This window comes from Haliotis asinina, chromosome 12, assembly GCF_037392515.1.
Source record: "Haliotis asinina isolate JCU_RB_2024 chromosome 12, JCU_Hal_asi_v2, whole genome shotgun sequence".
Lineage (NCBI taxonomy): Eukaryota > Metazoa > Mollusca > Gastropoda > Lepetellida > Haliotidae > Haliotis > Haliotis asinina.
The window spans coordinates 42950409-42967244 of record NC_090291.1 but is presented as its reverse complement, the minus strand read 5'-3'; the positions used below and the strand labels follow the sequence as shown (position 1 = coordinate 42967244).

At 39.1% G+C, this 16836-nt stretch overlaps 1 protein-coding gene across 1 annotated transcript in view; it reads left to right on the top strand.

Moving 5' to 3' along the window:
* The window catches only part of LOC137258479 (sodium- and chloride-dependent glycine transporter 2-like), a 76227-nt gene extending 59630 nt beyond the window's left edge, over positions 1-16597 (top strand). Inside the window, exons 5-15 of the mRNA XM_067796165.1 lie at positions 2050-2356; positions 4621-4753; positions 6459-6593; positions 7403-7506; positions 8462-8586; positions 9493-9605; positions 9906-10043; positions 10739-10838; positions 14966-15070; positions 15751-15914; positions 16386-16597. Coding sequence (XP_067652266.1) covers positions 2050-2356; positions 4621-4753; positions 6459-6593; positions 7403-7506; positions 8462-8586; positions 9493-9605; positions 9906-10043; positions 10739-10838; positions 14966-15070; positions 15751-15914; positions 16386-16508 — 1547 coding nt within the window. The 3' untranslated portion in view covers positions 16509-16597. The remainder of the gene's footprint in view (positions 1-2049; positions 2357-4620; positions 4754-6458; positions 6594-7402; positions 7507-8461; positions 8587-9492; positions 9606-9905; positions 10044-10738; positions 10839-14965; positions 15071-15750; positions 15915-16385) is intronic.
* The last annotated feature ends 239 nt before the right edge of the window (positions 16598-16836 follow it).

Here is a 16836-nt window from a genome sequence, read left to right as displayed (position 1 = left end):
GTGGAGCCATTGCTGTGTTCCTCTGCCTCCAGACCCGAGTACGACCGTCCACCATGTGCAGCAAGAACCGGCTCTCATCTGAGAAATGGACCTTCCTCCAAGAGGCAATGTTCCAGTGCAAACGGTCATTACACCAGGCCAGTCGGGCTGCCTTATGGGCTGGAGACAGTCTGGGTCGCTTGATTGGCCTCCTTGCCCGGTATCCTGCAGCTTTCAGACGATTCCGAACAGTCCTGTTCGAGATGGGTCTCCCTGGAAGCCACTCCTGTCTCAACCGAGAGCTCGAGTCGAAGGACCTGCGCCGTACAAGTCTCAGTAAAGCTCTGTCCTCCCGGACTGTGGTCTTCCTGGGTCTTCCTGGTCTAGGCAGGTCTTTAACTTCATTAGTGGCCCGGTATTTTTTCAAAAGTTTTGAAATTATGGAATGATGTCGTCCGATTTGAGTCCCGATTTGTCTTAGAGACATACCAGCATTCCTCATGCCGATTATTTGCCAACGAGTGGCCTCTGATAATTTCCTACGTGCCATGACATTGAAATGAATGAAAAACCGAATGCAATCGACAACCTGCGCTTGTAAACACCCCAGGGAAAAAGTGCATTTTTCGAAAGTTGAGGTTAAAGCAATGCACGTGCGCTGTGCAAGCTTCACGCGCGTCATATCAACCCATGAAAAGCTCATGCTGTATGTCAATACATCAAAATTGAATAATCAATCATCAAAATTACTTCGTTAAACTTTGTTAAGTTTTTATGTGTCTTTGAATTTGGTGTTGCTTAATTAATTTCCATATGTATAGTAGTGCAATCAGCGAGTTTGTTTCAAAAGTGATCGTTCGCAAGATCTCGGTAATTTCCGGATGCATCTTGAAAACTAGAACCTCTTCCCGAGCGTGATACTCAAATGTTTCTTCTAGACAGAACTCAGTCAAATTTCTCCACATTGCTTGCATTTGTCAAGTTGAATCTAGGTAGATGTAACACGTCTTCTGATTGGACAGGAGAAGGGGAAATAAATCTGCTGCCATTTTTTGCTGCTAGGGGATTTTATGAGAACCGCGAATTATGGCCGTATTAGAACAGAGCTTCGTAGGAAGATATGACAAGTAACCTCTGTGGGAAGAGAATGGCTCCTAGGGTAAATATTCTTCTTTACTATTAGGCATATAATCTTTAGAGGGTTGTTATTTCCCCCTTAAAACCAAATAATATATTTTGTAATGTTAATTCAATTTGTCCTTCGCTCAATATCCTGAGCGGGTTCATACTTCCTTTACAAAACTACATTCAAACAGTAGCTGCCATATAAACTTTCGTGCCTGTTTACAAAATATGCATAATGGCGATTCTCTAATTCCAACCTTGTGTCAATAAGTATTAGTTGTCAAAGTATTCTGAGTAATCTTGTTTTGGAAATCGTTCAAATTTACACTCTGTGTAAATTTATTGGGCATAAATGTATACTATTTATCGCAATCATTCTGGAGAAATCGTCTTCCTGGTATTTCTTCCCATTAAGACATTAACTATCTTTTACTGTATCAATAAATAAAGCCACTTTATACCTCATTATACCATTTTTTCTCCTTTCAAATATAAGAGTCCAGTTTCAGATCATATGGGTGAGCCTTTCTTATCATTGCGTAATTTGTGATAAACAGACCATGAAGTGTTCTTGTAAGAATGTAGGCGAATAGAGATGTAGGCGAATAGAGGACAACCCCTCTGAAAGATATAAAAATTGTTTAATCACGTCTTTTCCTACAATACGAAAGGTTCAAAGTTTAACAACACCCAACAACCATAAAATGAACAACACGTAAAATTTAACAAACATATAGACATAAAAGACACAGTTATTTGTGTATTGACATGTAGTTATACCATGTGCCCATGGTTGCTAATTCCAACATTGCATTTCACCTATGGTTGCTAATTCTAACATTGCATTTCAACATGTGTTTATAACTGCATTTATTAACATGTTAAACATGAATAAGGAATGCAGTGTACCTGCGGCCTCTATGTGATGGTTTACTTTATGTATAGGGCTGGGATTTTGCATACTGGCAGTTAGCTGTATCATCGTCCTCTACTACAGCTTGATGTTTTCCTGGGGCGTCTACTACATCTACAGCTCCTTCTCCGCCACCCTGCCCTGGACTACCTGTGGCAATCCCTGGAACACACCACAGTGTGTAGTTACAGGCGACACTGCAGTAAATAGTTCTGTATATAAGAAACCAACTAATGCCAATGAAACAAATACCACAGCAAGTATTGGATACGCAACGTTTAACGGCTCTGCACAAACTTCAAGTGTGTTTGGACACACATCAACAGAGGAGTTCTGGCAGTGAGTGGTGTTATACGCAATGCATTCGCACAACACAATACCAGTTTTCTTTGAGACTGTCATCACCATGTGATCTTGTGAACAAGCCTTTATAGTATCGACCTATATTCTTTTAACTTTTGTAAGATCTCATGCATCTTTATGTGCTCTCACACACGTGTATTTTGGCCGATGGCTTCGTGATGTTGATTGAACGCTTTTCGTGTCCTCTATGCTGTCACGTGTCATAACGTCTCCAAAGTATAAGGCTTTAGAAGATGACGTCCTTCAAGGCATTGTTATATCTACCTGGATTTCAGGTGCTAAATAAGTGTTTATTTTTAATCTCCGCTAAACCCTGCAATCGCCAATGAAAATCCCCTAAGCTTTGTCGAACTCACAGAACAGATACTAGATTCGCCCATGACTGGAAAATACTTTAGACAGCATCTGAAGTCTTAAGCACAACAATATGATGCCTCAGTTGTTTAGATATTCGATTGACCTTTAACCCCATACTTAGAGTTACTATTCAACCCGATATTTGAGAGAGAAAAAAAAACTTTCCTAAAGAATGGCCAGCCGGTACCATAATAATAGATCCTTTGCGCAAAATTGGCGTCTGAAACGTTAATGGTCGTTGATTGATAACACTTCTCAGCATTATCTACACAGTATCGTCCAGAGATACCTTAATATTAAACGGGGAAAATATTATGTGTTATTTGTTCACTCTGAGGAAAGTATGGAGTATTCTGAACACGAATGAACTGAGCCCTAAAATGAATAATCTCTTGTGACAAACATAGGAGAATGTTAAAGCTTCTGTCACAAGTATTATTATCTAGCCTCATGTAAGAATGTCGTGTTTTGACAGGTCCACGTGACTCTGATAAAACACCATGTACATGTGTATAAAAGTCGTGTACCCCCGCTACGAAAGTCATATCGTACCGCTACGCCCCGGTGACGACGCGAAGTGATAAAAGCGTGCATCGACAAGCCTTTAGTAACGTGCGGTGCATTGAGGTCAAACGATCAGCTGGTGTCAACATGGCAGCAAGTCGATTCGATGCGTGTTGTTTTGTTTTGATTTAGTGAAAACATTCAGCTAGATAAATGCGTTATCACATCGTGTCGAGGGAAATACGGGGTTTTATCAGTCCCTCGTAAGATTGTGTTGCAGGTTGAGCAGCTGAAGCTAAAATAATCTGGATAAAACAAAAGTAGCCGTGATTAAAATAGTAGAATCCTATAAAAATATGAAGGATGGTATTATAAACATTGTAAACATGAAACTACAAATATCTTGGTGTATACTTCACTAATCAGCAAACTATGCAGCAGTGCAGGCACTGAAAGTACTTCATTGACAAATACATATTATTAGTGACCTCAGTATGAATTCGTTTTTCTAAAACTATATGGTGTAAACTATATCCAATTCTTTATATGGCGCAGAAATTTGGGGATTAAATACACAAGTCTACCTATCGCTTACCAGAAAAATAGTATAATATGATGCTTTTATGTGATAGAAATGGCCACAAGAACTGATGACAGATGTAAAACAAGTATTATTTTCTATTGGATTTCGAGATATTTGGCATAACCAAGAAATTGGAATATGTTCATTACATCATTTACCCAAACACACAAAGGTAAGTGTTTTCAGCAAATGTGTGACACTTACCCAATGTTTAGAAACAATGTCCATACCGAATTCTATTTATCATGTTTATCTTATGTAGTTCAAATGCCACTGAAGACGAGAATCATTGTTTTCTTGCATGCCGTAATATTATGCAGTACTCTTCCAAGCAAATAAACATGTACTAGTATATAAGGGGATGATAGTATTACCATCCAAACACGTTTTCAGTACTGCTAAACAGTTCAAATACTATAGATATTGAAAACCAATTCATATATTTTCTACACATTTGTACAGAGACAACATACTAGTGTTCTACAGGCCCCAGGTCTTTTGAGTACGGGAATAAATATTGAATCGCCAGTAACTAGTGACTGGTGTAAATCCGACTAGGCAACCATATGCATATAGGTGCCCATGGTACCTCGTGGGGTGTCCTTACTCAATGTTATGTATCAGTGCCAAATATTGTTTAATGGTCTATGATTATTTTTAAAGCAGAAGTGTGATACATGGCTGGATGTTGTTCTGTTCATCGATGACATTTTTTAGAAATTATCATACAACTCTACAGCTTGATCAAGTCACAATATATTTCTAACTGTAACTCACTCACTCGTAACGTCCCCAGGAACAAAGCTCTCGGTGTGTCGTCAGGGATTGATGACCTCGGCTCTATGCAACTGCATCTCGTCATCTGCTGGTTCTTCGCATGTGTTGCTGTTTTTCTGTGCGTCATGAAAGGGATCAAATCCCTTGGAAAGGTGACAGTTATTTGTAAATATTAAATCAGTGAGTGTGTCAAAATATATGTACCCTGTTTCCACTCGGGGGGTAATTTTAATGCGCAGTTGTGCTGTGAGTGGGCATTGAAATCTTATCATGAGAAAACACAGGAGCAACACTTTCTGATGGTAGATTCGTGTTAAAGTAAGTACTTTTGGACTGTCCTAGCAGGGATTTATGGTTACCGCATTTGCAGTCAAACCTAACAAAACTAATGAAATTTCAAAATAGACGCTGTCTCTCAAAAAAACGTCACTCCCTTTTTGAAATTGATAATCGGTTTAATTCATACGCATGTATATTGTATAATAATTGTCGGAAAGATTTCCAAATTGACACTTAAGACCATTAGTACTTAACGACGAATTTCAGACAATTAAAAGTCAAAATGACTACAGGTAGCGCAACAGTGCGATCCGAAAGTCAGTAACGTGTATGACCTCCTTGAGCGTTGACAACAACGTTGCTTCGTCTGTACATGGAATGGATGAGGTGGTTGATGAAGACCATTGGAACTTGCGCCCAGACTCGGTGATAAGCCTGGGAAACTTCAGATGCAGTTGACCGCTTCGGTCGCACATCTTTGAGTCAGGATTGAGGGCAGGGCATTGAAGAGTTTGTATGCCGCGGTGATTTGGCAGTATGGGCACGCGCGTTCTCCTGTTGAAAAACATGGTTTCCATGACGACCAAAATGTGGCACGACGAAGGGTCTCAGCGCTTGATCAATGTAGCGGGGAGATGTTACACATTATCTCTACCAGGACCAATGGAACACCATTGTTCCTAGTTTTTGATTTAGAGCAATAGCACCCTACACCTATATGCCCGGACATCCCCATGAGTCTAGTCGATCACTATCCAGGACACAATCATATGCAAAAGGCTCCCCACGTCGCCGCCACACTCTCACCCTGCCATCAGACGTCGAGACGCGATACCGACTTTTGTCGGAGCAGACTACAGTCCGCCATTCCCGGCGACGCCGATAATGTGTAGCCCAGTTGGAGACGAGCACGATAATGAACATCGGATCGCGGCAAGGCTTGCGACATCTTACGTTTCTCTGCTTCAAACGCCTCCGCACTGACAGGTCTCTGGTGATTGCCAGTGATTGTCCGTGCAGTCTCCGTAGGCCTAGCAAAACGATTTTGCAGGAGCCAATTTTGCATCAACGTTGTCACAGGCGATCTTCCACCTCAATGACGGTCGGCTCTGCTTCCAGTGGCTTTCCCTCGTTGCTGCATTCGGTATATTGTTCGAACATGAACGGAACATGAAACATGTCTTGCAGCCTGGCCTGCACGCAGTCTTCCTAAAGTTTGATCCCTCCGTCCGTGGCATAATCGTGGCTTGTCCCCTCTATCGAACAATAAATGATTCGGTGCATGTTCGGTTGCTCTCATAGGAATGACACCTCAAGATGCGCGTGCGTTGTCATTTTCATGAAATACGCACAAAAACCTCGTCCCATCTTTACTTTAGAAACTATAATAAAATGAAGATAAAGCATTTGTGGCAAGTTTTTGGTAGGGTGAATTTTCTTTTGTGTTTCAGTATATGTCAAAACCCATAATTATGAATATGCTGGAAGAATAACACTTCAACGTAAACCTCCATTTTCAGCCCCTTTTGCTCTCCCATTCGTATCTCTTCTGAACGAATGCATTGCATCTCTGTACAGGTGGTGTATGTGACAGCGTTGATGCCGTATGTCCTACTGCTGGTGTTGCTGGTGAGATCGTGCTTGATGCCGGGTTCAGTGGATGGTGTTCTGTTTTACCTGACCCCAGACTTCACACGTCTGCAACACCCTCAGGTTCATAAGCGTAATATGTATTTGATAGCTGCTAGTCAGTGAAGAATCCTGAATTTCGACTGGTGTCGCGAAGAGAAACGAAACCAAAACGTATAGCCGTCCTACCGGCGACAGTTTAATTAGCCCACGTGATCGGCGGCTTCATCTGTTATAGTGAGTGAGTTTAATTTTACGCTGCACTCAGCAATATTCCAGCTATGTGGCGGCGGTCTGTAAATAATCGAGTCTGGACCTGACAATCCAGTGATCAGCAGCATGAGGATCGATCTGCGCAATTGGGAACCGATGACGTGTGTCAACCAAGTCAGCGAGCCTGACAACCCGATCCCGTTAGTCGCCCCTTACGATTAGCATAGTCGCCTTTTAAGGCAAGCATGGGTTGCTGAAGGCCTATTCTACCCCGGGCCTTCACGGGTCTCAGCGGTTATAAGTAAAGGTTGGTTGATTACTGTTTTCTTGCACAATTGATAGCAATAATTTGTATGTAGGTTTACTGCAGCAGTTCATACATACGTATCTGAAAAAAACAAAAAACTATATTCATACTGAGTGAATAAGTTTTACCCGTCGTCACGACATGGCTGAGATATCATGATGTGACGTTATATACTAACTCGCTCACTAGTTATATGCCGCACACAGCAATATTTCAGTACTTCAATATATGACGACGGTCTGGAAATAATCGAGACTGGATCAGACAATCCAGTGATCAACAAAACGAACACCGAACACCGGTTTTATGTGTACGTGTGTGCAAGCTGACTTTGTTAAGTCTTTTGAACATACGCAAAATGTGTATCTCTCAGGTGTGGCTGGAAGCCCTGGTGCAAGTGTTCTATTCTGTTGGTCCTGCGTGGGGCGCCCTTATTGTCATGGCAAGCCACAACCCCTTTCACTCGAATGTCATAAGGTATGTTTTGTAGTTTTGTGAATGTTCTTCCATTCAGACTGCAACCCAGCAAAAGGACATAATTCTATGTATGAACAGCCTCTTTATTCCAAATTATGCGATTTTGTTTATGTCTAAATGTTAACACCGTTATGAATTTGAATATCCGTAGAACTATCACCTTGATTGCTCATATGAGTGAGTGAGTTGAGCAACATTCCAGATATATGGCGGCGGTCTGTAAATAACTGAATCTGGATAAGACGATCCAATGATAACAACATGAGCATCGATCTGCGCAATTGGGAACTGATGACACGTGTCAACAAAGTCAGCGAGCCTGACCACCCGACCCCGTTAGTCGCTTCTTCCGACAAGCACAGTCGCTTTTGTGGAAAGCATGGGTTGCTGAAGGTCTATTCTATCCCGGGACCTTCACGGGTCGATTGCTCATATGAATGTAGACGACATTCTCTTATAATGACGTCATCATTGTGGTAGTGTGCTGAATATATGCAGATCATAAATGATAACTATACAATATTGACTTTATGGACAACTTCTTTGTTTCGTTCTTGCAACGTTTCGATACAGTTTATTGTGCCCATTACGAAATAGAATTTGTTATCCATAAATTTTTCAATTTTGTGCTTAAAAAATGCCTCTGAAAGAAGTTGATCACATTCCAATAATATCATTTACTTATGGTTGATTCATCCATTTGAATATCATTTACAATCCTCCTTGCCTTTCCCTGGATATATGTTCCCTGCCAAATAGTGCAACTGCTCACGTGAAAGTTTTTGAGCGGCGTTAAGACGCTTGTGTGATGAACAAAGGGAATAGTTCTTAACATGTGGAACTTCTTTATTCCAATGTATGCGATGCTATCACCGTTATCACTCGTTTGAATGTGTATGTTCATAGAACTATCCCCTCGTTCGCTCATCTGAATGTGGAAGACATTCTCTTACAGAGACGCCATCATCGTGACCGTCATTGGCGAGCTGACAAGTGTGTTTGCTGGTTTTGTTGTCTTTGCAACAGTCGGGTTCCTGGCTCATAGTTTACAACAACCTGTGGCTGACGTTGTAACCTCGGGTAAGGAGGTTACCGTTGAAGTATTTCAGTAATTTAGCAGTTTCGATTTTTTTTCAATGTAATTACGTAGAGTTGAATTATCTCAATGCAGTAATTATAGCAATGACGTATCACAATGCCGTACTTACAGCAGTAACTTCAGTAAAATATTTCTCAATGCAGTAGTTACAGTAATCCGCTCTCAGTGCAGTACTTACAAGAATGAATCGCCTCAATGCTGTACTTACAGCAATGAGTACTCTCAAAGCAATACTTACAGCAATGAATTTTGTATATGCAGTGCAAATTTACAGTAATGAATAATTTCGATGCATTACTTGCAGTAATGAATAGTCTCAGAGTCTTTTTTAAAGCAGTTGCTATACCATTGATTTACCTCAGCGATGTACTTACAACAGAGAATTTTCTTAACGCAGCACTTACAGTAATGAACTGCCTCTATCCTGAAATTACAGCATTACATTGACGAAGTTTCTATGTACTAATTACATCGAAGCATTGTATGAATGCAGCACATACGGAAATGAGTGGTCTCAATGCATTTATTACAACAAGGAATTCTATAAATTCAGTAATTACAATATTCCATTATCTTAATGTCGCAGTGAATGCAGTAATAAATTTCCACAGCTGCATGACAGCATGATTGTGTTTTTTTCTTTTTCTTTCTTTTTTCTTTTTTTATTTTAAGAAAATGTGGCGGAATCGGACATGCAAAATCTCGGGATAGCACTAGTATTTTGTTCGCATTTTAAACCGAATGGAGTTTTCAGCTTTGATCAAGGTACACCCATGGTGGGAATAAAATGAATCTGATTGTTTGTTTTGAAGCCGAAACATCAGTATATGGTGTTTGTCATAGTGTTTTGCGTTTTATTTTGAAGGGTCATATAAATACTCTTGTAGGTCCTGGTATTGGGTTCATTGTATACCCAGAGGCAGTTTCATTACTGCCGTTGCCTCAGCTGTGGTCCGTACTATTCTTTACAACTGTGCTGATGATGGTGGTCGACTCAACGGTAAATGCAGTAAAATATGCATTTTCTTAATAATAACATATAGCTTCATATTTTTATGCTGACCATCATATAATGACCATACCTAACAGCAATATAGTATCTGTAGTGAGATACCACAGATGGTAAATTAATAAATGCAGTATATATGAAAATACATGAAACACAAAAGACATACAGATTACAAAACACAAAGCATACATCACGTGCCTTATACAATTGCATAAGGTGAGAAGTTGGACTGTCTTTCATTCCGTCGTTTTCTTCTGTACAATTTCCTTTTGCGTGTTTCGTCATACACAGTTGGGACATGTTGAGACGGCTGTTGGATGTATGGAAGATCTGCTCCCGAGGCGGTTTCACGTCAAGCATCTGCAGACTATCATGGCTGCTGTGTTCATGGGAGCCGTTTGCGTTCTTGGTCTTGTGTTTACAACCCATGTAAGTGGGATGTTTGTACTGACGTTGAGCATAAAATTAATGTCGTTTACATTGACAAACGCATTATACCTACCTCTATAAAGAGAATATTACCACAAGAATATAATGGTTATTGTTCCGCATGGTACTTCCATGAACGTTATATTCCTTTCCAACATTTAACAACTGTCATGAGCTTTTCAATATAAATGGATTGTTATAAGATAACTGTCTTCTTTTATGGCTGGCAGTTTTCATTTAATTTTAATATAATTTTTTGTGAACACACATTGTGCATCTGCGAGCTTATTTTGAAGTATTTGTCATAACATTTGTCCAGGAATACTATTATGTTTGCATATTACGTTCTCAAACAACTGCATTGTAATGACATTTAAGTGTTAATCTAGTGTCAGTCGCAAATTGCTGCAGGAGCAAAATCGCTTGAAAGAGTAATAGTATCATTTTCTTACCTTAAAATGCCTTAAAGTCCCATCCGAGATTCGAGCCCACACCCTCAGAGTCAGGCACCTGATTGTTATCACACAAAGTAAGAAGTTGGTGGCTGAAAGGGTTAGTCAGCTGACTTTGTGTGCTGGCGATGTGGTGCCTGACCCTGAGGATGTGGCTTTGAATCCTCGATGGAACCCAACTAAAAAAAGTACCAGAATTTGCTCTCTTATCCCTAATGTTTAATGTACATGTGTGTTTTCCAGGGCGGAGTATACGTGTTCCAGTTGCTTGACTGGTATCTGGGTGCCGTGGCCTGCTACGTCATTGCTATACTTGAGTGTGTAGCCGTTGGCTGGTGTTACGGTAGGACAAGTTACAACATGCATTCTTATATGTTAATAGAAGCATCAAAAGCCTTTCCATGATCACATGCCTGTCGTTGTTACGGGCTAATAGGATTCAGATCATTTCAAGCTTGACATAATGACTCGTTACCAAAGATGATACGGTTGGCGTATCCTATTCCACTAATGCACATGTCACATGCAACGCTAACGCATGACAGCGTATGGGAGATTATGGTGTCACGGCACGTTTTGCAACGAAACCGTGGTGAACAACAATAATCCTTGCTAGGAAAGGACGATGAAGATCACTTGATACACAAAGAATGCCATGCCATTAGAATGCCACCATGAAAGGCTGTCACGGGAAGCTACAAAAACAACATTGAGGGCTAAATCCTTATGTGCAATTGACTTTCAGGATTTCAGATTACTTTTTCAATGTTCAAGGCCGCCGGTCAGGGGATGATTTAAGTATACTTGGTCAAGTTAGGCATCTATGATCATGAGCCAAATGCGTGAATACAACTGAATTCAGACCACTGCAATCAATTACAAACGTTAAAATCATTGCAACCACTATTTATTTTGTGGGCTATCGTCAAAAACGTTAGCTCACACATGAACAAATATTGCAGATCAAACCCTGGCAAGCGATCATACAGTTATGGATATGAAAACGAACAATATGAATAATATTTCAGCAGGCACCTTCATAAATAGTATAAATTATGAGAAAAATTAGTATTACTGAATTGTTTATTGGAAATTGGGACTAATGTGCATTCGTCAGCATGATTATCTGGCATTTTACTAGAATTTGTTGGTCACTTAGTGATTGTTAAGGACAGTGGATGCGTTAACAAATTGTGAAAAAGGTGGGTATGAATAGTGATGCATGCAAGGACATGCTTCTGTGACTTTGAAAATGGAGTTTTGTGTGCAATAAGACTTAATATAGATAATTGGCGGTTATTATGCATATATCAAAGCAAGGGTGTATACTTTTATTACAGCTAAAGGGCAACAAAGCATATATATATAATGAAAGACATGCTTCTGTGATTATGAAAAGAGTTTCTATTCAAAATGAACAAAGGGGGTCCAACATTGCAGGGTGAACTGAGAGCAGGTTACTCTCATTAAAACGCATTAGCCAATAAAACGCCTTAACCATTATACTGATAACAAATATTTATATGCATAGCAACACATCATATTCTGTTTGCACGTTTCCTTTAGATGAGATGTGAATTTTCTTTCCATTAACCATTAAATGCTTATTAAACAGAGAGTTGTGTTTGGACAGGTATAACTTCCAGGTGATAATAGTAAACTTTGTGTTTTGTCATAAATATCCTTTGGCATTCAGTCATCATATTCAACAGTTGATAGCGGCTGTAAAATAAAACATTAAATTAAATACGTATGCCGGACAAACAGATCGCCTCTAAATATATCCTTAAAATCTATGACTATATCAAAAATGATCAATGCAGCAAAGTGTGCCAAAGATACTTGCACCGTCAGACGAGATAGTTTCATTATCTGCTCAATTCAGCCAGTGAGTGAACTTCCCTTAGGTCCTCGATTGGTTGCTTAACTTCGATGGGTTTACTTTCATATAGCCTTGCCTTGTGAAAATGTGTCTGAGCAAGTGTGATTTGGCGTTTTGTTTGGTTTACACTCATTTCTTGTTCTTGTCTTGCCTTACCCCCCTGGGCAATCTTGAAGGGCAGACGCCACGTGGTGAGTGCTGGATAACGCTAATAGTTCTTTATAATAGTTATTATTATAATATAATAGCGAATAGTTCTTTATAATAGTTATTATTATAATATAATAGCGAATAGTTCTTTATAATAGTTATTATTATAATATAATAGCGAATAGTTCTTTATAATAGTTATTATTATAATATAATAGCTAATAGTTCTTTATAATAGTTATTATTATAATATAATAGCGAATAGTTCTTTATAATAGTTATTATTATAATATAATAGCGAATAGTTCTTTATAATAGTTATTATTATAATATAATAGCGAATAGTTCTTTATAATAGTTATTATTATAATATAATAGCGAATAGTTCTTTATAATAGTTATTATTATAATATAATAGCGAATAGTTCTTTATAATAGTTATTATTATAATATAATAGCGAATAGTTCTTTATAATAGTTATTATTATAATATAATAGCGAATAGTTCTTTATAATAGTTATTATTATAATATAATAGCTAATAGTTCTTTATAATAGTTATTATTATAATATAATAGCGAATAGTTCTTTATAATAGTTATTATTATAATATAATAGCGAATAGTTCTTTCCAACCATAGACCCAGGGTAATGAATACAATCATTTCAAACAATATCTGTTACATGGCGTAAATTACCTCCCAAATTTGCACGTCGGAAACTGCAACTATTTGGCACTCAGGAAAAACAAAAACTCTCGAGAAAGATTGATAGCAAAAGAATTTCTGTTGTTGACATAAGCGAACCTGATATTGAGTACAAAATTCAGCATTCTGAAAAGCAAGAATCTTGCCAGCACTACGGAAACTGATTGCACAGTTAAGTTAAGTTACCGTTACGGCTCACCATGCATTTCACGAGATTTAATAAAGTGCAGTTTTTCCTCCACAACAAAACATTTAGGTTATCTACGCAACATGTACAGGGCTCAAGCTTCCCTTGAAACTCCTCGCAAAATGCCATTGAACAGCCAGTTTAACATTAACGCAGCTAGCCCTGTTCAATGCAGCAAATAGCCTTTTTTTCAGCTATACATCCGTAAACTAGTTTTAAATGTTCACCTTATACTGCAGAAGTAGTGAGGAATCAAAGCTACTTGCATAGCCTTAAAGCCTTGCCATATAATTCTTTTTAGTGCCTTTCCAATAGTCTTGAACCCTGCCGTGGATTATTTGACATTGGCGATCGTGATGATATTTTATTTCGCCTTTTGTATTTTTTTTTCAAGTGTCTTCGGGTGCCATATCGATAAGACGTTAAAAGTACTTTCTTGTAGTGTTCTCCTCCTTTCTCTGACCAGGCTTCCAGGTACAAAATATGTCAGTGATGAATCAGGTTCATCTTAACTTCTCAAAATCTGCTGATACCCTTTGTTGTGGATATTCTCCCTTATAGCAGTGTTATTTGACTTTTCCGTCTTCTTTGAATCAATATTGTCCAAGATCTCTTTCTGTTTATCATCTGTAATGGCAGCGAAACGCTGGTTTCAATTTACGGACCCTATAGCCATCGATCAACGGCTGAGAATGGGGGATGGGGTTAAGTTTTATGACGTCAAACCGTGTGATTTGATTGGCTGAAAAGCAGGAGAAGCCTGTTACCACGGTTTCCTTGTCTACCTTTAGTAACTAAAATCTATATCGTGTTTTGTAGAAAACCACATGACGGTATTTTGCCCAATCGTGCTACAGGAAAAATACTACCTATATAATAAATATGTGTATGGTTATAAATGCTATTTTAGAAGTGATATGTTATCTCACTTTAGTTTACATTTATTCGTTTCTGATCTTTTAACAGGGTCATCACGTTTGCTGATTTGAGCGATGCATATCTATGTTATCAATCACACAGCTCAGTTATCCTGGTGTATTGACCATCACGAAAAACACGGGGACACTGGCATTAGTGTAACTACGACACATCGTCATACAAATGGAATACTCACATCTTTTCGTAAGAGGCGACTAACGGGGTCGGTTGGTCAGGCTCGCTGACTTGGTTGACACCTGTCATCGGTTATCAATTGTGCAGATCAATGCTCCTGCTGTTGATCAGTTTACTGTCTGGTCCAGACTCCATTATTTACAGACCGCCGCCATATATCTGGAATATTGCTGAGTGCGGCGTAAAACCAAACACACTCATTCACTCACTCACAAGTTAGCAGAAAAGAAATGCAACAGATGCAGTTTATGTAGGTGTTGAGAATCCTGCAAGAATTGAATCAAAATGGGTGTAATTATGTATAATATGATTCATCTAACTTCATTTGCTAGATCACTACGGGAGGTGAGTAACAACGACTTTGCGTGGTATGGCGACAACATTTCTGTTCGCTTTTTTTCTGACACGAATTATCAAACTGTATTTGACAGGGGCCGAGCGTTTCTCTGATGATATGCAAATGATGATTGGAAAACGCCTGCCTGTGATCTACAAAGTTGTTTGTTTCATCATCGTCCCTGCTCTCTTGACCGTAGGTCCATTTCTTTTCGTAACGCTTTAACCATAACTTCGAATTCATTGAATTATTTTACCCTTAAATAACCCGTGAACATCCTGTTTACAATCTTCCTTCAACAACCCATGCTTATCGTACGAGGCTGCTAATGAGATCGAGATCGGGTGGTCACGCTCGCTGATTTGTTTGACACGTGTCATCGTATCTCATTCACAAAGATCTGTGATCACGTTGTTCATCACTGAATTCTTTGCACCAGATTATTTACAGACCACCACCCACAGCTGGAGTATTGCGACGTTAAAAAAATTAACAAATAGTCGAAAAACAGTTCAAATACGTACTGGTCAGTACAAAAGTAACTGTTGCGTACACTGTACAACCGTGGGTTAAAATAACTAAAAACTTTAAACAATGTTTTCACCCCGACAATATGTCAGTTATATCGTGATTAACACAATTCATTCATTGATAATAAAGTTATATTACACATTTGTTTCAAAGGAGGACAATCTGTTTGGTTTACCTTTGGATATTTTGTCTTCCAAATGAATTAATGGTTACAGCTTTTGAGTATATCCTTCAAACGTAGTACAGGTATGAAGAAGTGTTTATGTTTTTCAGACGTGTATATATGTACTTCTGAATGTACACAACTTGTGAATGTAGTCCGGAACTAAAATATGTCGTTGCAGATAGCTTTGGTTTTGACGCTGGCTTCGTATAAGCCTCCAAGATATGGAGAGTACGACTACCCTACGTCGGCCATCGTCTTCGGGTGGTTCATTGCTCTAGTGTCCGTAGTTCCTATACCAGTTTATATGGTCATACAGATAAGCAAGCAGGAAGGACCCCTGGCACAGGTAGAAGCTGTTCATGCTTATAATATATATCTCACACGTGATAAGTACTTTCTCAACTGGTTGGTCTAGAATTCAGACAGGTCTGACATTATGTGAAGAAGACAACACCATTGTCAGGAGACGTGTCTTATTTGCCGACGATGAACACATTTTATACGCAGGAACGCTGTATATTAATTGTCCGGTAATATGTCTTATCTCTCCGGTTTCTTGAGAAAAGAAACTGTTTGCTTAGACCCATAATAAAGATTACGGTGGACAGTGTATACGCACTTGTTCAATATTTCTGTCGGCAGTTTTCCTCAGGATTTTAATACAGCCCATGCGGTTATATTTGTGGAAAATCTATAACGATAAAAACAATAATGTTTTATTTAGAAAGCATCATATTTGTATGTTGTCTGTCTTGTTTATACAGTGTCCTCATGTTTAAGGTGTTACCCTTGGTTGTGTGTGCATCTGGTGTTTCAGCGTATTAAAGCTTCTGTGATGCCCGGGCTTGAGTGGTTGAGATCAAGACGAAAGCATGGCCTTGCAGACACACAAGAGTCGATATCTGCGAAGGACAACTTCCTGTTTATGATCGGGCGATAGATACAAGCTTCATGTTGCATTAGGAACAGGTGTTTCGTATCTGCATCTGTGTATCTGTGACATTGCTTAACATATTTGTGCTTATTTTGGAAAGGAAGACTTAGTGATGAGTGGATGGCATATACGTGTGACTATAAGGTGAACTCACTCACTCACTCACTCACTCACTCACCCACTCACTTGACATGTATGGAATTCCAATCAGAAGCACATGTGTTGCCATCTTGCCTTTGTGGGATTTCTTCTTCATGGAAGGAAGGAGACTTACGAGTCGGTTATTTACTATCAGAGGCTTCACAGTTTACCTGTACATGTGCTCACACCTTGC